Below are 26,515 nucleotides of genomic sequence, written 5' to 3'. Positions count from 1 at the left end.
TTGCATCCATTAGGTAAGAGGTATGGGTTATGTTCCTACGGAAACATAAAGTGTGTAATGCTGACGCAATTACGGGTTAAACTGCTCCCGGACTGTACCATAGGAGCTGGTAAAAGAAGGAAGGAAAGAAGATTTAGGTTTAACGTCACATCGAACACGAGATCATTAGGGATTAATCTGAGAGGCTTGGACTGAGGAAGCAAACCGACCGTGACTTTCAAATATGCCAAAGCGACATTCACCTTCTGAGGTTTACAGAAGTCACGGAAAATCTAAATCTGAATGGCCAGACGGGGATTTGAACCTATATCCTCCAGAACAAGGGGCGAAAGTTTTAGCACTGCGAGTGTTATCTCTATCTGGAACAAGAGAACGGAGCAGAAACTGCAGTTTCTCAACAATTTGAGACTAAGTTTCTCTCGGTGTATACAACGTTCGAATAACTTACGGAAAATGCCGATGTTTCGGCAGTACAGCCTGCCATTTTCAAGGCAAAACTGAGGCAATTGAGCGCTGTGCAAGCGAATTTAAAACCTCGGTTTTCAGAGAAACTCTTTAAAGACAACACACAGAAACACACAAACACACACACACACACACACACACACACACACACACACACACACACACACACCGTATACAATAGCGCCATCGCAAAACAAAGGTGGACGATGTCAGAAGTTACCGATAGTGACATTAATAATCAACGGGTTAGGAAGCACTAACTCTGTCCCTCCGGTTTTTGACAAGTAAGAGACTAGGATTCCATGCAGCATTTAAACAATAACTACCATCTGTTTTATAAGGTTACTTGCTAATTTAATTCCAACAGCTCCCTGAACAGTACTGTCCCACTGTCCCAATAGCTTGAAGTACATGCAAGAATCTCCGCGTTGTTATATTCCATAGGATGACCGGCGTCGAGACAACCGTTTGCTCCACGCGGTGCGCGTGCGTCTGTGTGTGTGCGTGTGTGTGTGTGTGTGTGTGTGTGTGTGTGTGTGTGTGTGTGTGTTTGAGAGAGAGAGAGAGAGAGAGAGAGAGAGAGAGATTATTTTGCTTGTTGGAAACTAGTTTATTGATGTACGAAGCAGATTTTTGGGCCAACGTACTTATTTAAATTAATGTCGGTTAAATGTCTAATTACTTTGCCATTTGTGAAAAGGCACCTATGTAAGTTTTAGCTGGCTCTATTGGTGTGCCCAATCAATAAAAAAAAGTTTAGTCTATGGCCGAAACTGAAAAATTAACATACTTGAGTTACCGATAGTACTGATGCCTTAGCTGCTGTTAACAGAACATCAAATAATGATCGAAGATTTCACGAGTAATAGTTCATAAACATGACGAGTGGGTACGTTGCTATTACGCCTCTAGTAGTTTAGAAGATTTCACTATGGAAATATAGAGCTGGATAACAGTGGAGTCTACGGAAGACTTCCATTAATTACGCGACCTCAGAATAGGGGAGGAGGCGTCCGGGAAAATCTCACTAAATCTCATTTAAAAATGAAAATTAAATAATAAAAATAAAAAATAAAAATTTAAAAATGAAAATCTCACGTCAACTTCTTCACTAATAGAATATGTATTATTGTAACGAATAGCATTTTGTTTTGTGTAACTGATCTCCAGCACAGACAATATAAAAGTGCCCACCAGTGCGTATCTGAACTGAACTGAATGCTCTACACGTGTGCGTGCCCGGGGTTCCCCGCTTTGAAACAAGTGCCGCACAAATGACAAATTTCATTCGGGGAGTTCTCTGCCGCGCTGATCCAAATCACTGCGTGACAGTGAGCCAGACGTGATTCTGCGAAGAACATAAAGCGGATGGTATTGTGTTCAACACGAATTTCTATAAAAACTTTTACAATGCCTTTGTTAAACACCATGCCGACAAGTCGAAACACACGAGCCAGCCAGAAGTTTATGGAAGGAAGCTAAGCCGAAGTTCACAGACAAAAATTCTCTTAGTGATCATGTAAACATCAAGAGATTGAAAAGCTACGCAGTCACACGGTTCAAAGAAAGGTGCAGAAGACGCTGTCTCATCTGCAAAGAATGTAAAGATTTAGTGTCACTTTATGTATATAACAAACCAATAAAAGGTAAATTTTTTAAGGATCCGTTGTAAGTAGGCTGTTTAGGTTTTCTTATTTGTAACGCCACGTAGCGCTCTGTATGAAAATCACTGGCTGTGCTGTGTGCAGTCTGGGGCTAGTTTGCATTGTTGTCTGCCATTGTAGTGTTGGGCAGCTGGATGTGAACAGCGCGTAGCGTTGCGCAGTTGGAGGTGAGGCGCCAGCAGTGGTGGAAGTGGGGAGAGAGATGGCGGTGTTTTGAAATTTGTAAAAATGGATGTCATGAACTGCTGTATATATTATGACTTTTGATGACTATTAAGGTAAATACATTGTTTGTTCTCTATTAAAATCTTTCATTTGCTAACTATGCCTACTAGTAGTTAGTGCCTTCCGTAGTTTGAATCTGTTATTTAGCTGGCAGTAGTGGCGCTCGCTGTATTGCTGTAGCTTGAGTAAGGAAGATTTTTGTGAGGTAAGTGATTTGTGAAAGGTATAGGTTAATGTTAGTCAGGGCCATTCTTTTGCAGGGATTTTTGAAAGTCAGATTGCGTTGCGCTAAAAATATTGTGTGTCACTTTAGTGAATGTTTGAGTACGTTCAGTTTTGCTCAGCTGTTTGAAAAGCAAATAATGTAAGAGGTTTATCAGCACAGTAATTCTAAAATTGTTCTAAGGGGACGTTTCACCGTCAAAACGATTAATGCTGTTTCCGAGGAGCTTGTCTCTCTCTGCGCGTCTGAATACCACTCGGGGTTGGCATATTTAAAATAAAAAGCTTCTTAATCAGGTGTGAAAAATACTGTTTTAATCAGTTTTTATAACGGATTAAAAGTGGGAGCTGAGGGGGGATCAAATTTTACGGGGGGTAGGACGTCAAACGGACAGTCTTGGAGCAGGGGAGACACCACAGGACATTTTAATTTCCACTGTCTATACTTTTACGAATAAATCCAGAAAACTTTGTCAGCATGACCAGGAAGGATTCAGGATTCACAATCATAGCAGTGGAAGTTTAAAAAAAATTACATGTGAAAGTTCACCTTTCTTCAGTTCTATTGGCTGCGTTTGTTGCTATAGGTACACGTTTCTTCATAAGTAAGAGAGATTATTCGATGAATTTTGCACAGCATACAAACCATACATACAGGTGTATGAAACTCTAGAAATTATTTAATTTATGAAAAAATGAATGTGCTGTTACATTTTAAACTTTATGTTTAGAAAAAAAACCTCAAATATTATAGTTAATTATCTCAATTTTTACCACAGTTTTTAATATATTTGGAAAATTCTAGAGTTTGATACACCTGTAAGTATGGTTTGTATGCTGTGCAAAATTAATCGAAGAATCTCCCTTACTTATGAAGAAAAGTGTACCTATAGCAACAAATGCAGCCAATGGTAAGTGAAAAGAAAAGGCGAAATACAGATGTAAAAAAATTATTTTCTTGTATTTTTGAACTTCCGCCACTATAAGTGTACATCCTGAATCCTTTCTGGTTATTCTGACAAAGTTTTACGAATTTATTTTTAAAGGTATAGACAGTGGAAGTTAAAAATTCCTGTGGTGTCTCTCCTGCTCCAAGTCGTCCCGTTTGACGTCGTATCCTCCTCAAAGAAAACTCTGGACGTAATTAATGAACATGCCGTCGTTACTTAATAGCAAGATGCACATGCGGTTGCGAAACGACGGCGGCGTACCTGTAGCGTGAAGCCGAAGGAGCCGTTCTTCTTCTCGACGATGATGGTGCGGCGCCTGCGGTCCTCCTCGGGCTTGCTGGCGGTGACGCGGTCGGGCTTGACGCGCTCCAGGATCTGCGACTGCACACAGAGCCCGCCGTCAGTCCACACGGCACACACGACACCCTCGCCGGCCGCGGGCATCGCAGCTTCTGCCTCTGCCTCTGCCTCTGCCGCTGCCACAGCCAGGTGAAGCACACTAAGCCGGCCGGCACGCGCCCCGCACTGGCGCGCACGCGCACTGCACACCTGGCGCGCCGGCGCCGGCGGAGGCAGAGGCAGAGGCAGAGGCAGATGCGCCGCGGCCGGCAGACCCGCCGTACAGCAGGGGCACGACGGGTCGGCAAAAAACACACATCACACCGGGCCACCACATCAGGCGCACCCCCAACAGACGGTCACAATGACTCCCTCAAAGAGAGAGAAAGGATAACATGCAAAAATGTTCGAAAACTACTTACTGGTAATTCTTTCCTGTGTTTAGTGGACTTGAAAAACATGAAAAGTATAAAGCGCAGTTTGTCACTTATAAGTGTTACTGAGTTCACCAGCCAGTTCGGGAAATGAGCTCTGCAGCGAGTCAATAATTTTATCAGTTTGTTTCAGGGCCGAAGTTTTACAAATGTACTTCATGGAAGATGAGGAATTGGACCAGTAACGCGTGATGTGCTTTGAATTTTCAAAGAATGTTTCACGAAAACAACGAGCTCATTTGTTTTTGGAGCATTTTTTGTAAGTTGAAATAAAAGACGCTTTTAAAACAATTCGACTTTTCATTTAATCCCAGATCCCTGCTTTTTTCTTTTTTTCTAAAAAAAAGAAAAGAAAAAAGGAAGAAGAAACGTCACCAAATGTGAAGAAGTGTGATTCAATACTCACCCTATTAATGAAAAGAAGTGTTTCTTTCATTTTCTTACTTTGTTCAACCACAGTCCAACTCTTTCGCATACTTCCTAACCAGGCGTAATTACATGTTTCCTCAGGACTGAGAATGAAAATCCAGGATGAAATTCGCTACAGGTGCAAATGAAACATGTGTACAAATGTGTGTGACATACCCACGAAGAAGAAGAAACCCATCAAAAAGGGACGGAAATCGGTAGATGTGATGTACAGTCGTGGGCAAAACGAGCGAGACCCCCTCGCCTTTTCGTTATGCTGATCCTTACATCTTTAAAGTCTGCTACACAGCATAACAGGCAAGGCGACGAAGTGCTACAACATACTATGCACAGGCGTGAAATTGAAAAACTATCCGAACTTTGTCAGACTGTTAGTAATCATGTGTAAGACTATATTAATGCTGATTGGCGTGTTAAACACAACACGTAAATGTAAGATATAAATGAAAGAAGAAACGCTAATTAGTATGAACTGTACTAATAAATGAATTTCAGCTTATCGAGATAACATAACTGTTTTAGTAAGACAAAGTACCCCAGATGGTTACGAATTAGCAAAATATTATACACATTCGGCCACAAAACGGTCTGTGTCAACGTTCAGACCAGTCATATTGGATTACCGTTGCTGACCTACCATGAAAGCGCGCAAATTTAGCAGTGCATGAAGATTCATAACGAAATTCAGTTAAAAACCATTCAGTGCCACACTTAAGCCAATTCATTTATTGACAGAACCGGAAAAAGTAGGCAGTAACAAGTATGAAATTCTACAAGATTTTCATATTTACATCCACAGGGCGCCAGTACATAATAAAGATAGCAGTAAAACGTACTGGGGGCGCGAGAATTCCTTACAATTGCTTTACTGATAGTCTACCTGCCTACATCGAGATTAGAACCGAAAACAAACCAGACCTCCCTTGCAGTAGCAAACACCTTTCACTACGCTAGCAGACAACCCAGGCAAACAGCCCTCTATTATTCTGCTGCATAGAGCTTTCTGGACTCAAAAACATGAATTTTCTACCTTTATGTCACCGCTTATGTGACAATAATTCGGAATGTTTATCGAAATAACAAAATACTATTATTAGCGTGTAAATTTTGTAGGATAATTCTGCACCACCCCAGGAAATAAACGGCTACATAGCTGCCAAAAGTATTTTACAATGTTTCGAATTCTCCATTAGATTCACCACAGCCAGAAAACGTTCATTAGCCGCAGTGTTTCTTAAGCTAGCTAGCAATGGGAATGCTCGCACTTCTAAAACGCGGTGGCATTAATACTGGGATCTGAATTACCACGTGTATAGGCAAATGGCTTTTATTTGCATTCCTGTAAACGTGATTTGGATCGAAAGCGTAGCTACGATTAATATAGTGATGTATCGACTGCAACTAGAACATTTCGAATAAAGAGTAGGGGGAATTATTTATGCGGCCCTCATCTTCAGTAAGTGTTGTAGCTATTTTCGTTGTTAGGATTTCGTCACCGAAATCGGTAAAAATGGAGCCCTACTAGTCTCACTTTCTTGACCGTCTATGTGTCTACCCAACCTTTAAAACCCGTTTATCTCGAGTACAGGTAGACCTAATAAGCGGAAATGTATCGCACTTCCTGCGATATACGGTCCCTTGGTGGTGTAAGAAATTCATTTTTATTAGTACAGTTCATGCTAATCAGCGTTTCTTCTTTCATTTACAACTTATATTTACGCGTTGTTTAAGACACCAATCAGCGTTAATATAGTCTTACACGTGATTGAAAACAGTTTAACAAAGTTCGGATAGTTTTTCGATTTCACGCCTTTGCATAGTATGTTGGTAGCACTTCGTCGCCTTGCCTGTTATGCTGTGTAGCAGACTTTAAAGCTGTGCGGATCAGCATAACGAAAAGGCGAGGGGTCTCGCTCGTTTTGTCTACGACTGTACATGCACAGACAAACAAATGACGACAAGTTCAGAAAAATTGAATGGTTTATTCAAGAGATAGAGCTTCACAAAATGAACAAGTCAATAGCGCATTGGTCCGCGTTTGGCCCTTATGCAAGCAGTTATTTGGCTTGGCATTGATTGATAGCGTTGTTGGATCCCCACCTGAAGTATATCGTACCACATTCTGTCTAATTGGCTCGTTAGATCGCCAAAATCCCGAGGTGGTTGGAGGGCCTTTCCAATAATGGTCCAAGCGTTCCCAAATGCGGAGAGACCCAGCGACCTTGCTGGCCACGGTACGTTTCTGCAAACACGGAGACAAGCAGTAGAAACTCTCGCCGTCTAAGGGCGGACATAATCTTCCTGAAATGTGTTTAGAGGATGGCTTACCGTGAAGGGGAACGAAACGAGGCGAGAATAGCGCCGATGTTTCGTTATGATGTGAGGGCGCCGCGGATGACAACCTAAGGGGCTCTGCTACGAAAAAAGATGGCACCTCTGACCTTTACCCCTGGCTGTCGGATTGTTTGGTTGGTGACAGTGAGGTTGGTATTCCACCGCTGCCCGGAGCGTCCCCAGACACTTCGGCCAAGAATTGGATTAACTGGATTAGGATTGTGTTCCATGACAAGTCTCGTTTCGAACTGAGCCCCGATGACCAAGTTAGTTTTTACATACAACAAACTCCCGTATATCTGGGTTAACGCGGAACCAAGACTGCGAGGATAGCCGAAAAACGCAAATGCAAATTATCCATGTTTTTATTGAAATCTGTCGCCTCCCGCTTTACAAACAAGCAGGTCACATTTACCTGTCCTCTACATTACTTACGCTTTTCTCGCCGTTAACTCATGACTACTTATTTACAGAATTACGCTTAAGACACACTGTATTTTGTATAATTTGCTTTCAGTTCACTTTCATGAAATTGAGTCCAGTTTTTCCACTTTCTATTTTTCGTTCCCCTTTTTTTCGAATGACGTTTCACATTTTCCTGAGAGTCAAAACATAGGCATACGCAAAATAATTTTTACCGGATGCGCTAATAACACATGAACGCACCTGAGTGCCTCGGTATGCGTGGTAACGGGCCATTTGATCGCCTCGTACTCGCTCCCTTCCTCTGCTGAACGCACCACACTACAGTCCACCACGTAGCTACTCAAATCCCGGTTCATAATCGCAGCTATTTAACCACTCGCAAATTTTTGCGTCGTCTGCGTCTTCACAACTCCAAATTTGCATTCTAAACGAACACACTTCTTATAATTATAACGGAATATTTCAGAACTTTTTTTTAAAAGAATGCACGGATAATCCGCATCAGGATAGTTGGGAGATTGCTGTTAATAAATTTCCAGTTTTGTCAGCTAACTTTTGGAGAACAGAGTCGTATGAAAATGACAAGAAAGTCTTGAAAATTAAGAGCTATGTTAAAGACAGGATACTTTTCAGTTTCTTAACCACATGGACTTCCAGCCAGGCGAAAGTTCTCATTCACAGGCTATCCGTACCTGTTGCCGATATCAAATCCGAGCGATTCGAGGGCCCACTGGTATTGTGAAGGGATTTGACTCTTCAGCCGCATAAGTCAGCCGTATTGCTTCTTCCCAATGTCAGGCAACATCTCCAATTGACGACAGACTCCGAGTGAGTCACGTTCGACAAACCGTTGGTCTCGTGTACTTTCAGGCAGCACATGGTCCGTACCGAAATTATCTATATGGAATCCAAAGATAAGAGCAATGCAGCTATGTCTGGGAAGCCATAAACACATAACCACCGCCTACTGGAATTTTCAGTTTGCTAGTCCTTGTTGGTATACGGAAGACAGCAGTTTGAAGGCATTACCATCTACGAAGCACTGCGTAATGAGCTGAAATCTCGCTTCTTGAGTAAAATGATTTCAGTCTACTTACAGACAGGCAAACGAAAGCATGCGGACTAGCTGATGCGTGTTCGGGACAGAAGGATGCGATGTGCCGTGAGCGAGAGAAATGGTTCGATACCGGAGTGGGAACGGAGGGAAATACCTGTAGCATACTACCTCCTTGTCGCCGTTTTCGAAGGCGAGTTTTATTTGGAGTCGAAGTTAAGCCTGAAAGGGAGATTGTATCTTCCGTCCCCCTCGCACAGGTGGTAAACCGGGAAATACTACAGTAAACCGTCGGCTTGCTTTGGAACCCGTGAGACTTCTAAAGCTCGTTTCAAAAAGAAACTGGAGGTAGATTACCGTAGCCAGGCGATTACTTAAGGTTACTCAACATCAGTCGTAGTACTTGTCATTTCCTCCACATACTTTTATAATAATAACAAACATCTTTCATTCCCTGTTTTCTTCTCTTTTATGTTCTTTTCTTTTCCTCTCTATAACTGCGTTTTAAACAATGTGTTTCTCTCTATGACCTACAAAATAATAAGCGAAAGGCATTTTTTGTAGGTAGATAAACGCAAGAACCATACGCTTTCTGCAGGGTTATAAACATGATTTACTTAGTTCAAATGGTTCAATGGCTCTGAGCACTATGGAACTTGACATCTGAGGTCATCAGTCCCCTAGAATTTAGAACTACTTAAACCTAACTAACCTAAGGACATAACACACATACATGCCCGAGGCAGGATTCGAACCTGCGACCGTAGCGGTCGCGCGGTTCCAGACTGAAGCGCCTAGAACCGGTCGGCCATATCGGCCGGCATTTACTTAGTTATTTTCGGTAATTACAGCATCTTTCATATACAAAGTTATTTTTTCTGTCATGTAGCTGATGTTTTTAAATCAAACGTGTACAAATAAATTTAAATCAAATTTCTATCAATTTTACTTACAGAGCTTTCATCAGAGTTTTAGGGGTATGCTGCACAAACTGACTGTGTTCAGCTGTATGTTCAGGTGTCGGACTTTCAGTTAAGTTGAGTATTCAAATGAGTGCTCATTTTCGTGAATGCGCAACCAAAGGCGCCTTCTAAACGACTTGTAGACGAGTTGTAAAGTTGATAGATCACGAAGGGACAAACTTCCTCGTTGCGCTGTTCGAAGTCATATTTGGTTCGAGTGTTAAGACTGTAGAATGTGTCCTTACAAGGCATAAATGCGCAAACAAACAAAGTTTGGTCTGGCACGGAAGGTGATGTGAAATAAACATGGCAACGAATACGTAGACGTATTGCTGATGCCAATGCAATGAAGCAGCCATGGCCTACGCTGTGAGTTATCCCGGGCGAAGAGCTCCTTCAGCCACTAAAACGGCTTCGAGAGACAAGTATTTTGAGTAAGCAAGGCAGTTATAGACGAAGACTAGCAAAAAGTGAGGCTAGGGAAGTTTTGTTTTAGCTGGAATAAATCACGACCCATATTTCAGCTTAAGATAAATTTCTGGTATCGGCCTTACATCTGTGTGGCGAATGGTACACTGTCACAATTTTCATCGGTACCACCTGTCACTGACATGTGAGCTATCGGAGAGTTACTTTTTCTGACTGGGCAGTGAGTAATTTCACTCTGAACGCCTTATGACGTGTTATGTTCTCTGATAAATACGTGCTCACAAATTATGGTGCAGTGAATAGGCATAATGTACATTACTGGGCTACAGAAAGTCCTAGTTCGGCAGCTCACTTCGAACGTTAAAGTATCTTGTTCATTAACGTGCGATATGAAATCCTTGGACATAAAATTCATCATTCCAGTTTATTTCGCAGGTACTGACAGGCGAGATGCATCGGGCTTTTATTGTCAACAATTTAGCTGCTCTCCTTGAAAATTTCTGTCTAAACATTAGAGGCAGTACGTGGAAAAGTCACGGTGGTCATCCAGCCCATTCTGCGCATGATGTGTAAGAACTAAACAAGCGATTTCCTGGAAGATGGTTAAGACACCGTGATCCTCAGGAATGGCCAGCACGGTCGCAACACCAGTAGATTTCCTTCTGTGGGGATATCTACAGAATAGTGTTTATGTTACCGAACCGTAAAACCCAAATGACTTTAAACACTCTTCGTGATGACTGGATGTTGTGTGATGTCCTTAGGTTAGTTAGGTTTAATTAGTTCTACGTTCTAGGGGACTAATGACCATAGATGTCCCATAGTGCTCAGAGCCATTTGAACCATTTGAACTTTAAACACTGCTCCAAGGAAGCTCGCCGTTCCGTGACACCAGAAACTTTGTATCTCGTCAGCAGGTCATTTAGATGGCACTTGAATGAAATTTCTGCCACCAGGACACCCATCTGTACACAGTCAGTAATGTACAGTATGTTCCTACCACTCTAGATCATCATCATCATCATCATCATTTAAGACTGATTATGCCTTTCAGCGTTCAGTCTGGAGCATAGCCCCCCTTATACAGTTCCTCCATGATCCCCTATTCAGTGCTAACATTGGTGCCTCTTCTGATGTTAAACCTATTACTTCAAAATCATTCTTAACCGAATCCAGGTACCTTCTCCTCGGTCTGCCCCGACTCCTCCTACCCTCTACTGCTGAATCCATGAGTCTCTTGGGTAACCTTGCTTCTCCCATGCGCGTAACATGACCCCACCATCTAAGCCTGTTCGCCCTGACTGCTACATCTATAGAGTTCATTCCCAGTTTTTCTTTGATTTCCTCATTGTGGACACCCTCCTGCCATTGTTCCGATCTACTAGTACCTGCAATCATCCTAGCTACTTTCATATCCGTAACCTCAACCTTGTTGATAAGGTAACCTGAATCCACCCAGCTTTCGCTCCCATACAACAAAGTTGGTCGAAAGATTGAACGGTGCACAGATAACTTAGTCTTGGTACTGACTTCCTTCTTGCAGAAGAGAGTAGATCGTAGCTGAGCGCTCACTGCATTAGCTTTGCTACACCTCGCTTCCAGTTCTTTCACTATGTTGCCATCCTGTGAGAACATGCATCCTAAGTACTTGAAACCGTCCACCTGTTCTAACTTTGTTCCTCCTATTTGGCACTCAATCCGTTTATATTTCTTTCCCACTGACATCACTTTCGTTTTGGAGAAGCTAAACTTCATACCATAGTCCCTACATTTCTGATCTAGCTCTGAAATATTACTTTGCAAACTTTCAATCGAATCTGCCATCACAACTAAGTCATCCGCATATGCAAGACAGCTTATTTTGTGTCCACATATCTTAATCTCACCCAGCCAGTCTATTATTTTCAACATATGATCCATAAATAATATGAACAACAGTAGAGACAGGTTGCAGCCTTGTCTTACCCCTGAAACTACTCTGAACCATGAACTCAATTTACCGTCAACTCTAACTGCTGCCTGACTATCCATGTAAAGACCTTTAATTGCTTGCAAAAGTTTGCCTCCTATTCCATAATCTTGTAGAACAGACAATAACTTCCTCCTAGGAACCCGGTCATATGCCTTTTCTAGATCTACACTCCTGGAAATTGAAATAAGAACACCGTGAATTCATTGTCCCAGGAAGGGGAAACTTTATTGACACATTCCTGGGGTCAGATACATCACATGATCACACTGACAGAACCACAGGCACATAGACACAGGCAACAGAGCATGCACAATGTCGGCACTAGTACAGTGTATATCCACCTTTCGCAGCAATGCAGGCTGCTATTCTCCCATGGAGACGATCGTAGAGATGCTGGATGTAGTCCTGTGGAACGGCTTGCCATGCCATTTCCACCTGGCGCCTCAGTTGGACCAGCGTTCGTGCTGGACGTGCAGACCGCGTGAGACGACGCTTCATCCAGTCCCAAACATGCTCAATGGGGGACAGATCCGGAGATCTTGCTGGCCAGGGTAGTTGACTTACACCTTCTAGAGCACGTTGGGTGGCACGGGATACATGCGGACGTGCATTGTCCTGTTGGAACAGCAAGTTCCCTTGCCGGTCTAGGAATGGTAGAACGATGGGTTCGATGACGGTTTGGATGTACCGTGCACTATTCAGTGTCCCCTCGACGATCACCAGTGGTGTACGGCCAGTGTAGGAGATCGCTCCCCACACCATGATGCCGGGTGTTGGCCCTGTGTGCCTCGGTCGTATGCAGTCCTGATTGTGGCGCTCACCTGCACGGCGCCAAACACGCATACGACCATCATTGGCACCAAGGCAGAAGCGACTCTCATCGCTGAAGACGACACGTCTCCATTCGTCCCTCCATTCACGCCTGTCGCGACACCACTGGAGGCGGGCTGCACGATGTTGGGGCGTGAGCGGAAGACGGCCTAACGGTGTGCGGGACCGTAGCCCAGCTTCATGGAGACGGTTGCGAATGGTCCTCGCCGATACCCCAGGAGCAACAGTGTCCCTAATTTGCTGGGAAGTGGCGGTGCGGTCCCCTACGGCACTGCGTAGGATCCTACGGTCTTGGCGTGCATCCGTGCGTCGCTGCGGTCCGGTCCCAGGTCGACGGGCACGTGCACCTTCCGCCGACCACTGGCGACAACATCGATGTACTGTGGAGACCTCACGCCCCACGTGTTGAGCAATTCGGCGGTACGTCCACCCGGCCTCCCGCATGCCCACTATACGCCCTCGCTCAAAGTCCGTCAACTGCACATACGGTTCACGTCCACGCTGTCGCGGCATGCTACCAGTGTTAAAGACTGCGATGGAGCTCCGTATGCCACGGCAAACTGGCTGACACTGACGGCGGCGGTGCACAAATGCTGCGCAGCTAGCGCCATTCTACGGCCAACACCGCGGTTCCTGGTGTGTCCGCTGTGCCGTGCGTGTGATCATTGCTTGTACAGCCCTCTCGCAGTATCCGGAGCAAGTATGGTGGGTCTGACACACCGGTGTCAATGTGTTCTTTTTTCCATTTCCAGGAGTGTATAAAGCATAGATACAATTCCCTGTTCCACTCATAACACTTCTCCATTATTTGCCGTAATCTAAAGATCTGGTCCTGACAACCTCTAAGAGGCCTAAACCCACACTGATTTTCATCCAATTGGTCCTCAACTAATACTCGCACTTTCCTTTCAACAATACCTGAGAAGATTTTACCCACAACGCTGATTAAAGAGATACCTCTGTAGTTGTTACAATCTTTTCTGTTTCCATGTTTAAAGATTGGTGTGATTACTGCTTTTGTCCAGTCTGATGGAACCTGTCCCGACTCCCAGGCCATTTCAATTATCCTGTGTAGCCATTTAAGACCTGACATTCCACTGTATTTGATGAGTTCCGACTTAATTTAATCCACCCCAGCCGCTTTATTGCACTGCAATCTATTGACCATTTTTTCCACTTCCTCAAATGTGATCCTATTTCCATCATCATTCCTATCCCATTCTACCTCGAAATCTGAAACATTACTGATCGCATTTTCACCTACATTGAGCAACTCTTCAAAATATTCCCTCCATCTGCCCAAGGCATCCACAGGATTCACCAGCAGTTTTCCTGACCTGTCCAAAATACTTGTCATTTCCTTCTTACCTCCCTTTCGAAGACTGCTAATTACACTCCAGAATGGTTTTCCAGCAGCTTGACCCATAGTCTCCAACCTGTTTCCAAAGTCTTCCCACGATTTCTTCTTGGATGCTGCAATTATCTGTTTGGCTTTGTTTCTTTCTTCAACATAACTTTCTCTGTCTACCTGGGTTCTGGTATGTAGCCATTTTTGATACGCCTTCTTTTTCCTTTTACAGGCTGCCTTGACTGTATCATTCCACCAAGCTGTTTGCTTCATCCTACTTTTACACACTACTGTTCCAAGACATTCTTTAGCCACTTCTAGTACTGTGTCCCTGTACCTTGTCCATTCCTTTTCCAGTGACTGTAATTGACTACATTCAACTACCTGGTACCTTTCTGAGATCGTTGTTATGTACTTGTGCCTGATTTCCTTATCCTGAAGTTTCTCCACTCGTATCCTCCTACATATGGACCTGACCTCCTGCACTTTGGCCTCACAATCCCAATTTCACTGCAGATTAAATAATGATCAGTGTCAAAGAATCCCCTGAATACACGTGTGTCCCTCACAGCCTTCCTGAATTCCTGATATGTTATTATATAGTCAATGACAGATCTGGTTCCCCTGCCTTCCCAAGTATACCGGTGAATGTTCTTATGTTTAAAAAAGGAGTTTGTGATTACTAAGCCCATACTGGCACAGAAATCCAAGAGTTGTTTCCTGTTCCTGTTGGCCTCCATATCCTCTCCAAATTTACCCATAACCTTTTCATACCCTTCTGTTCGATTTCCAATCCTGGCGTTAAAATCACCCATGAGCAGAACACTGTCCTTGTCCTTTACTCTAACAACTACATCACTGAGTGCCTCATAAAAACTATCCATCTTATCTTGATCTGTCCCTTCACAATGCGAATATATTGACACAATCCTAATTTTCTTGCTAGACACTGTCAAATCTATCCACATCAGTCGTTCGTTTACATACCTTATTGCAACTACGCTGGGTTCCATTTCTTTCCTGATGTAAAGCCCTACACCCCATTGTGCTATTCCTGCTTTGACCCCTGACAGGTAGACCTTGTATTCTCCCACTTCCTCTTCTTTCTCACCCCTTACCCGAATGTCACTAACAGCTAAAACGTCCAGCCCCATCTTACTTGCAGCCTCTGCCAGCTCTACCTTCTTCCCAGAGTAGCCCCCATTGATATTAATAGCTCCCCATCTCATTACCATTCGTTTGCCGAGTCGTATCTTAGGAGTCCCTGGTTTGTCAGTTAGAGGTGGGACTCCGTCACCTCCAAAGGTCCGAGGCATTTTGCTCTGATTGTTGCCAGCATCATATTTAAAGTACCAGGGAAGCAGGTTGCTAGCCTTACTTGCCCCGAGTCCCATTGGGTTTTACCCCTAACGGCTGAGGGACTAACCGGTGGATTTGGTAGTCTTTGCCGTATGAGCACAAAGGTGACCACGACTCAGAATATGTCCGAGATGCCAAGCCTTATTCCAAAGTAACTGGTATCCCGACTGTCGGGACCACTTACTTGGCCACTCATACGTTGCCCGTGGTTCATGAACTAGGACATGACTACAGGAACCCACACGATGAATCTCTCTAGATAAAATTGATAAAAAATTAATTTAAATTGATTTGTACACGATCTGTCTGCTACACGATAGAAATAAATATTGTTCCTTTTAATAAATTATGACTCATTTTTGTAATTTTCTGGAAGGTAACGTAATAAACTATGTCCGTAACTCAGCAGAAAGAGTAACGTTTCTTACGTTTACGTATCTAAATAAATATTCCTTTCACATATTTTGCACGTTACGAAAGGAAAAACACCAAGATCTCTCTTTTTTATGTACAAAGGATTCTCGATGGTTAAGGCGCGTTAAACAAAATGAGGAAGCCGAGCTTTTGTGACTACAGAAATCTAGCTACCATTTCCAAACTGACGCAACTGGGGCAAGGAGAAGATTTTAGCCATTAAGCCTAGAGCGAAAAACTACGATAATCTTTAGTGTTGAGAGCAGATGACTATGAAATATTTCACCCTATAACATTACAGAAGTTACACGAATCCTCTGTTTCCTACCTCTTGAAATAACTGTAGCTCAACCTTTAGGTCTCAATGAGCCATCTTACACCACTAACCGCGTCCTGTGATACATTATTACTCGCAACTTCTCTTTCCCTCCACTTCAGCTTGTTTTTTTTTCTTTTTTTTTATATTTACAGCTGTTCTCAGCCAGAAACTTGGTTTAAAGACCACAGTGCTTTTCTAGGAATTATACAGTTGGAGGTGGTTGCTTTCCTCCGACCTTTGAACTAACTTTACCAGGCAGTTATAGGGGAACTACAGTTTAACGTGAATTGCTAACAACGATGCACCTCAGCGTTTCACACATTAACAAATCACTGTCAGAGATGAAAAAATCGAAAAGTGCAGAATTGATTCTTGTACAATTGGCGATCGAGTCCAGAACATTTGGATTCACAGCACGCCAATTGCCAGCCGGTGTGGCCGTGCGGTTCTAGGCGCTTCAATCTGGAACCGCGCGACCGCTACGGTCGCAGGTTCGAATTCTGCCTCGGGCATGAATGTGTGTGATATCCTTAGGTTAGTTAGGTTTAAGTAGTTCTAAGTTCTAGGGGTCCTGATGACCTCAGATGTTGAGTCCCATAGTGCTCAGAGCCATTTGAACCAAGCACGCCAATTACTCACTGAACAACCGTTTCACATATTCTTCGACATATACTCCCACGTACTGCCTTAATTATCTAAAAATATGTTTGTGTATGGTGTACTATGTGAGATGTCTTTTCTGATGTAAGATGGGGCTCGACGTCCTACCCTGGCCAGCATATAAATACCGAATGAAGTTCGTCGCATAATTCCATTCCACCACTTCTTCTATGAGAATATGTGAGTATATAACATAACTGAAGTCATTGATCTCCTTCTTTAGCGATCTTTTAACGTGAAAATTCTCGGCAGAGAAAATCGGGGGTTGTGAATCTGTCTATACAGTATTATAAATGAAGATACCCCGCAGAGTTTCTCTGTACGTGAAAGCTAATCTGAGGGACTACTGCAGCGACATTGATTCTGTTTGCTGTAATAGGCAGATTGATTCGCGAAGCACATTTGTCTGTATAATTTATTACCGCTACGCCAGATAAGGCGTGCGGTCATTGATACTTAGTTCTACTCATGCAAAGTTGGGGCGGGTGGCTAATATTTCGTATTTTAAGTGTCTAGCGAAGGATCGGAGCGAATAAAAAATATAAATATTAACGAAATGTGGCATATTTATGGCACAAAGAATGATTTGGTCGTTTTCCTAAGTAATTTTGGTTTCAGAATCGCGATCAACGCCGCCAGCAAATTATAGATAACACATTCACAAAATTGAATAAATTTACACGTACAAACACCGTGTTCGATTATCCGAAGTAATCTTGACGATTTTCTTTTTGTTTTGAAACAGTCCTCGTATTTGGACAAAGCGGCTCTTTCGGTTAAGTTTTTGGATCAGTGTTCTAGCGGGCAGATCCTGCACAAATGTCAATATGCGCGAAAATTATGTTTCAGATGGTGTAAATAACCCTTGAGGTTGCCATCTACATGTATTTTGCAGAGAATTTTTCGCAAGTTATTCACACACACACACACACACACACACACACACACACACACACAGAGAGAGAGAGAGAGAGAGAGAGAGAGAGAGAGAGAGAGAGAGGAAGGGGGGTTCAAAAAATGGCTCTGAGCACTATGGGACTTAACATCTGAGGTCATCAGTCCCCTAGACTTAGAACTACTTAAACCTAACCAACCTAAGGACATCACACACATCCATGCCCGAGGCAGGATTCGAACTTGCGACCTTAGCAGCAGCGCGGTTCCGGACTGAAGCGCCTAGAACTGCTCGGTCACAACGGCCTGTCAGAGAGAGAGGTGAACGTTATTATGTCGCCTGGAACCTTGAGGTGGTTTTCTCATACAGTAGCAGTATGGATTATTTCCTCATTTGCTGTGCAAACTTTCGCCTCTTAATGTCAACATACAACCCGCACCACAGCTGGGTGTGACAGGCTGCATGGAACTCAGGCGTACCTTGTAGCGCCTACCACACGGAGAAGCCAACTGCTCGTACATACTCATACGGACATATGCTTTTGACACAATGACTAAAATACATCATGTCTGCCATGAGAAATGAAACCTAAGAGAAAAAGTGGAAACTGCAACATTACACAAGTTATACAATTCCTCAGTGCCGTATGTGTTGAAATAACGGAGACTCAACCGTTACGACTCACTGTAAACCTCTAATTGCGACCTGTCACATACTACTATCCGTCTTACTTCTCTTTCCCTTGACCTGTACATCATCCTTTGTAGCAGTAAACTAGGTGCAGCTGTAAAAGGTGCTGAAAGACAACTGCTGAACGTCAAATACGTTAATATACAAAGAAAACAGAAACACCGCACTGATGAGTTAATTTTTACACTTCGGAGGAGAGTTTTGTGCGCTGCGTCCAGTCAGTCACAACACGACTGCCGGTGTTCTCTCGCGCAGAAGACAAAACGACGAGTGGCTCATTTACGACGGTGAAAGCCGATCCAAAGGCAATTAAACGTTCTACTTTAACGCAAATAAATAAAGATGAAATAAATGTTGAGTATCTAGGTTACTGAACTGCATTTCCACAACGTCTGTGTAAAGTGAAGATGTAATGGAATAGATTATTCGGCCCTGGTGGCTGTATTTATGTCCACTAAGCGGAACATTCCGTATCTGCAGGCTCACAGGTCAGTGAGTATTAAAATTCATGTGTTTTGCCTAAATTATTTGAGTGAGTATCTTTCGGTGCCATGTACACGTGATGATGACCAAACAACAAGGAGCCCCGGCTAAGTGGTTAGATTTGCAAACTTCCTCTTAAGAAACTCTGTGACATTTATCTACATCAATTGTTCAGCAAGGCGTGAATAAAGCACACCTCAGTTACATATCCACAAAAACAGAAGTTGGTAACACTTTCATACACGCACACAAGCGCGCACACACACACACACACACACACACACACACACACACACACACACACACACACATACAGAGAGAGAGAGAAATGAAAAACAGAAAAAAATCGAAAATGTGGGAACACAGATTAGTATGAAAAGGACGTACACGACAAAAAATTGAAAAATATAGAGCTTGAAACACATATAAAACGCGGCTAAAGATTATTTCCACATTAAAAGATGGAAGTGCGTGGGAGATAATAAGCAGGAAAGATAAACAAGATGTATATTAAGAATAAAAATAAACTTAAGTACCTATCTCTGGACAAACAAAAGCGATAGTAGCAAGGTCTTTTATCTATATAGTGTATTTCGCAATAACGAAACTTGTTGACTTTGAGTAGAATCACTGAAGACACTTTATAAGAAAAAGGCAAGAAATGTTTAATCAGAGCACTTAAAAGACATTTTATGTCTGTGAAAAAATCATCAGCCGACTATATGCGACTAGTCACTTATGAAACATTTCTTTATGTCGACAAAGTAGTTTCCGAGCCTTTTCAGACTCTCTTAAGGTGGGGCATGCAGAACTTACATATTTGTGCTTGTAGTGTGGTGCATGCATTAATATGGAAAGTATTTTTGTTAATATGTACCTGGCAGCTTTCATGTTCATTGCCTGTCGGGTACCACTCGCTACAAACAATGAGCGGCAGCTGTACATCTGCCCAGCACACACTGATGCTGGCGGGTTTACGGCGACACTCGCTATTCACAGTGAGTGGTGACTGACGGTAAAGTCTTTTCAATAACCTGTGGTCGCACAGCTGCTCATCAGCAGGTCATGTTCATTAACTCTCTGACTTTGTCATGAACTGTTTATAATTACTCCATTTATAACGGAGTGTCGGGAAATTCCGTCCAGTCCATTTTTCTATAACTTTTTCATTATTGACAGCAAAGGCACAAATTTAATTTTTTTTCATTAAATTTGCTATGTAGAGGATACTTCCTTAACTGATCGTGTTTGTGCAACGTTTGACTGACAGGATTCGACTGTACTCTCAGATTCGATATTCAATAATCGGCTGAGATCACTGTGCGAGAGGTGATACTGCTACTGTAGGCGAGAAAATTTCATTTGCTTACTGGGATCAAAATACATGGTATAGACAAAAAAAGGATTTGTTTTTCCAGCAGTAAGGTTTCGAATATATTGTGACCGATATCAGGCCATAAGTTAGATTTATGGCAAGATTGATGCGATGACGAAGTAGTCTTTCGCAGAACATCAAGGCACGAGAGATGTATCGATATTCTAATAGCTTTCTTGTAGAATTTAAATGAAATTTTTCGAGAGTAGTTTCCATCATCTTTCCAAAGGAATGGCCCTCGGGATTTCACGTCTTCGTGACAAGGCGATTATTGTTTGAGCGAAGGCTCAGATGGGTAAGTATGGGGAAAACATCATTGCATCACCTCAGTCGGCTTCTTTTGCTGATTGCTCGAATGTATACCTCCCTGCATCCAATAATAACATGATTCTTGTAATCGTTACGAGGTATGCGCTGCAACACCAGAAGTTAGTTTCTCTGTTCATGAAGAAGATGTAAGCTTTCCCTGAAACATTCAGCTGTAGCTATGCCTTCATTAGTTTAGAATCACGACTATTTTTCGTATACAAATTGGTGGTAAACCTAATATGTTTGCTCGGAAAGTCATCTTCCGCTCGTGCTGTTATATAACAAGCATTACTTGTTTCTTCTGCCAGGCTTACTGCAAATTAATAACTTTTTCGCAAGACGTAATTCGTTTCGTGTACGTAGTACTTCTTTACATTTTGATTCATGTAGATAATTATTCTTACGAATGTTGCGTGCTGTAGGCGTTACGTACGGCGGTTATTGCTACTTTCTATGTGTTCTGAAGACAACTGGTTATTGCTCTCGTTGTCAGCAGGGGCTGCAGTTGTAAAATGCTGGCTCTTAGTTTCACTGTCTGATGAAATGAAAATATAAAAACATATACCCATAGAACTGCAGAGACAAAAATGTAATGATCACATAGGCCCATTCGTAGGTGAAGGATATGCCTAACTTCGGTCATTGGTCCGATACTGAGACAATTTAACCAAATCTACAAAGAAGATTGCTTTAAAAACATTTGTGTGAAACATTCTACACTGACGAAAAAAATGCATCCTCAAGGACATCGTTCAATGGCGCCAACGTATAATATATGCATACTGAGGGGTTGTAGTGATTCATTTGTCACGGACATCGGCGATCAGGTGGCGCTCGCGAGTCTTGTCTGTGCGCCATCTGTTTTGACTCTGCAGGCAGTAACTGTGCTGTTTTGAGGTAAACAGTGTTTGCAACACTCATTCTAGGGTACAACAATGTGCCACCGACGAGTACGTACTCCCTCCCGCCCCCTCTCCCCCCCCCCCATGGGAAACTGTACGGACGTGTCGACGGACATGTTGGACACAATGTATCGGTGGTGCGCCGCTGTCGCTGCTTTCGGCTGTGGTCAGTGGAACATTCTCACACCTGGTTCTGGACGTCCGCATAGTATAGACGCACGTCAAGATCGGCGTATTGTACGAGCAGCGGTAGCCATCCGAACATCACCCAGGGACGGAAACGGAGCACATGTTGCACCTGTTGTGTTATTAGAGACGACTGGGAACCCTCTACTTGCAGCAGCATTAAGATCCGTGTGCCTCTGGCCAGGCTATCACTGATGCTACGCCCCCGCCGATCATGGCTACTCTGGTGTCGTAAAGAGTCCACTTTTAGAGTTACACGAATCGGTATTGAGAAAGCTAGGAATATAACACGGCATCCTACGCACCGGTATCGTAGAGATCGCGGAGGCAAGATTAGATTGATTACAGAGTGCACAGAGCCATTTATAAAAACAAGCCATTCTTTTCGCTCTCCATATGTGAATGGAAGAGAAGAGGCCCTAACTTTTGGTGCACTGGGAAGTACTCTCAGCCACGCACTTCACAGCAGTTTCGGAAGTAGATATGTAGGTGTAGATGTAAATATTGTGTACGTAACATGTTTATTGAATCAAAAATGATGTTTCCTTACCAATAATGACGTTTCCTTACCATTAAAAATGCATCTAGTGGAAAACTTTACCAATTTGTAGTGAGCAGTAAGTTTGGGAAAAATAATAGAAGTTGGTGCGTTTTTCATCTACCACAAGCAGTTGGTCATCTGGCCAGATGTGTACTGAATTTTGCCCATGGGTATATCGTTGAATAGTAGGGAACCAGGCTACAACTATGTTATGGTGATCTGTACAGACGCGAAATGCGGTGGTCTAAGCCTTAACCCGAACTGGTGCTGCGACGGAGGCTCAGCAGGTATTCAACGGAATGGTAATGATCGCCATTTGTCTGTACTGAGAGGCACAATATTCTCTGCTGGGTGAGACAGTGGAAAATGACTGGTAGTGTTTTGAACTGAGTCACCATTCCGCGAAAAAAAGTGATCGAAAGTGAGAGAAACTGGAACGAATGCGCATATCACTTGAATAAAGTCCAGACGTTCAGTACGTCGACATGTACAAACATTACAACTGGTCAGACGTTCATTGAGTCGCTTACTGAATGCTGTGAAATTTCATCCGTATAAAATGAAGGTGGTTTAGTGTGATATCCTACTTTGGTCATGTGAAATGGCCAACCCGTTTCCCACATGTAACAGCTCCGGACTATATCCACTAGTGTTGTGTTACGGGAAACAGTCTTTGCCAACCGCTTGCAGACAATGGAAGAACTTAAGAATGTCATTCATCGTGAAATAAGAGCCATTTACGCAGGGGATATGTTAAGGCATATTACACTACTGGCCATTGAAATTGCTACACCACAAAGATGACGTGCTACAAACGAGAAATTTAACCGACAGGAAGAAGATGCTGTGATATGCAAATGATTAGCTTTTCAGAGCATTCACACAAGGTTGGCGCCGGTGGCGACACCTACAATGTGCTGACAAGAGGGAAGTTTCCAACTGATTTCTCATACACGAACAGCAGCTGACCGGCGTTGCCTGCTGTAACGTTGTTGCGATGCCTCGTGTAAGGAGGAGAAATTCGTACCATCACGTTTCCGACTTTGATAAAGGTCGGATTCTAGCCTATCGCGATTGCGGTTTATCGTATCGCGACATTTCTGCTCGCGTTGGTCGAGATCCAATGATTGTTAGCAGAACATGGAATCAGTGGGTTCAGGAGGATAATACGGAACGCCATGCTGGATCCCAACGGCATCGTATCACTAGCAGTCGAGATGACAGGCATCTTATCCGCATGACTGTAACGGATCGTACAGCCACGTCTCGATCCCTAAGTCAACAGATGGGGATGTTTGCAAGACAACAACCATCTGCACCAACAGTTCGACGACGTTTGCAGCAGAATGGACTGTCAGCTTGGAGACCATGGCTGCGGTTACCATTGACGCTGCACCACAGACAGGAGCGCTTGCGATGGTGTACTCAACGACGAACCTGGGTGCACGAATGGCAAAACGTCATTTTTTCGGATGAATCCAGGTTCTGTTTACAGCAACATGATGGTCGCATCCGTGTTTGGCGACATCGTGGTGAACGCACATTGGAAGCGTGTATTCGTCATCGCCATAGTGGCGTATCACCCGGAGTGCTGGTATGGGGTGCCATTGGTTACACGTCTCGGTCACTTCTTGTTCTCATTGACGGCACTTTGAACAGTGGACGTTACATTTCAGATGTGCTACGACCCGTGGCTCTACCCTTCATTCGATCCCTGCGAAACTCTACATTTCAGCAGGATAATGCACGACCGCATGTTGCAGGTCCTGTAAGGAACTTTCTGCATACAGAAAATGTTCGACTGCTGCCCTGGCCAGCACATTCTCCAGATCTCTCACCAATTGAAAACGTCAGGTCAATGGTGGCCGACCAAGTGGCTCATCACAATACGTCAGCCACTACTCTTGATGAACTGTGGTATCGTGTTGAAGCTGCATGGGCAGCTGTACCTGTACACGGCATCCAAGCTCTGTTTGACTCAATGCCCAGGAGTATAAAGGCCATTATTACGGCCAGAGGTGGTTGTTCTGGGAACTGATTTCTCAGGATCTAAGCACCCAAATTGCGTGAAATTGTAATCACATGTCAGTTCTAGTATAATATATTTGTCCAATGAATACCCGTTTAACATCTGCATTTCTTCTTGGTGTAGCAATTTCAATGGCCAGTAGTGTATGGATCCCTACAATGCCTTCATTAGTGCATCCAGACAAAGGTGGACGTTTGGAGGAAGTTATTTTCAAGGTGTAATGCAGTCTGTGGTTTTGTAGGCTTTCCCAGCGTAATGACTGATGATGCTCTTCTCGGATGTGCAGTTGGTCCGTTGAAATATTGTGTCAAGAAGACTACATCATCAGTCATCTTGACACAAAATTTCAACGCACCAACTGGCCGCCATCTTCAGTGAGTACGTCGATATGCGTTAAATACTGTAGTGACTGCCAATTTACGTACAAGGGGCGTTCAATAAGTAATGCAAACATTTTTTTCGTAAAGCAGCTGGTATTAGTCAGGATTCCAATACACCATTTGTTCCCCACTCTTTTGGCAATAAAACCCTATTTTTTAACAAAATCTCCGTTCAGTTCAACGGCCGTACGTCACTTTACTGGGAGGGCCTGTATGCTCGCATCGTTCCACTGTACTGCTCGACGTCAGAGCCAATGGCGTCCTGCATCAATAACTTCCGATCATCCATGTACTGCGCCGGCCGGAGTGGCCGAGCGGTTCTAGGCGCTACTGTCTGGAACTGCGCAACCGCTACGGTCGCAGGTTCGAATCCTGCCACGGGCATGGATGTGTGTGATGTCCGTAGGTTAGTTAGGTTTAAGTAGTTCTAAGTTCTAGGAGACTGATGACCTCAGAAGTTAAGTCCCATAGTGCTCAGAGCCATTTGAACCATCCACGTACTGCTTCCTATGGAGTTCATCCTTCATTGGACCAGACAGATGCAGAAGATGCGAGATCCGGCGTAGAGGGTAGATGAGAAAGAACAGGTCAATGAAGTTTTGTGAGCCCTTCTCGGGTGCGCATCCTTGGGCGAGGTCTCGCGTTGTCATGGAGGAGAAGTTCGTTTGCATTTTTGTGGCAACGAACCCGCTGAAGCCGTTTCTTCATTTTCCTGAGGCTAAATCAATGCACTCTCTAGTTCGTCGTTACACCACGAGGGAGGACCTCAAACAGAATAACCCATTCAGACTCCCAGAAGACCGTAGCCATGACTTTGCCTGCTGAGGGTGCGGCTTTGAACTTTTTCTTCGGAGGGGAGTTAGTGTGGTGCCGCTCCACAGATTGCCAGTTTTGTTTCCGATTCTATGCTGTGAACCCGTCTTTCATTCCTGTGACGATTTTCTGCGAAATGAGCACCCCAACTGGTGGTGGACGAATGTACCAGCGATACCAATACAGGCGTCCAGTCGTGTAGCGAGATGCTTGATTTGATCTGCCGATCACCTCGAATGAGAGTGTCCACACGTTCCGCCATTACAGAATCACGGCTGTGTGCGGCCGGCCGACACGCGGGAGATCGGACAGGTTTGCGTGATCTTTTGGCTGTGATGACAGACGCTTCGCCCAACTTCTTACCATGCTTTTGTTCACTGGTAAGTCTCCGTAGACATTCCACAAGCTATTATGAACACCTCAGAAGCTCTGTTCTTCTTCCAAGAGAAACTGAACGATGGGTCTCTGTTTGGAACGCACCTCCGATACGGATGACATTTTGAAGGCGCCACCTACTGAACTTCGTGAAATTAAAGGGACTGAAGCGGGAATTTTCCACGACGTCCCCAACAAATTCCGAATTTTTGCACCGAAATTGGCCGAAAAAAAGTATTACATTACTTATAGAATGCCCCTTGTACATGTATCTCATAACTGTATTAAATTACTATTTGCTTACACCATATTTCTGTTACCATTTTAAGTTGGCAGATGAAATACGTGCCACCCTTTCCTCGTGGAAGAGTGCCATCTCTTTCGGTATGAATAGCAGCTTACATCGAAAGAAAAGCACGATGAAAAAAATGCAAACAGGAATGGGGCGCGACTTGGGGCAGAAACGTGAGACGGCAAGATGGTTGTTAGAAACGGAAGGGGGTGGGGTGGGTGGCTGGAGGGGGGCTGGGCAACAGGGGAGAGCGCTCGTCTTATCGGCCCGACAGGACAGGAGCTGAGGGAGCGGCAGGTCGATACCCGAGCACTGCGCGCGCTGCCGCCGGCCGCGTGCCACCACCCACCACGCTGCACGTGTTGACAACACCGGCAAGTGCTCAGCACACAGCGTCTCCGGGCCTCGG

The 26,515-nt window shown here is 43.8% G+C and overlaps 1 protein-coding gene across 8 annotated transcripts in view; it reads right to left on the bottom strand.

Moving 5' to 3' along the window:
• LOC126178950 (AF4/FMR2 family member lilli-like) overlaps positions 1 to 26,515 on the bottom strand; it is a 483,718-nt gene that overhangs the window by 80,523 nt on the left and 376,680 nt on the right. For all 8 annotated transcript variants that reach the window (XM_049924571.1, XM_049924574.1, XM_049924572.1 and 5 more), the window contains one exon: positions 3,788 to 3,907. In XM_049924571.1, coding sequence (XP_049780528.1) covers positions 3,788 to 3,907 — 120 coding nt within the window. The remainder of the gene's footprint in view (positions 1 to 3,787; positions 3,908 to 26,515) is intronic.

Source organism: Schistocerca cancellata, chromosome 1 (genome assembly GCF_023864275.1).
Source record: "Schistocerca cancellata isolate TAMUIC-IGC-003103 chromosome 1, iqSchCanc2.1, whole genome shotgun sequence".
Lineage (NCBI taxonomy): Eukaryota > Metazoa > Arthropoda > Insecta > Orthoptera > Acrididae > Schistocerca > Schistocerca cancellata.
The sequence above is the reverse complement of the archived record's forward strand: the minus strand, read 5'-3'. Positions and strand labels throughout refer to the sequence as shown.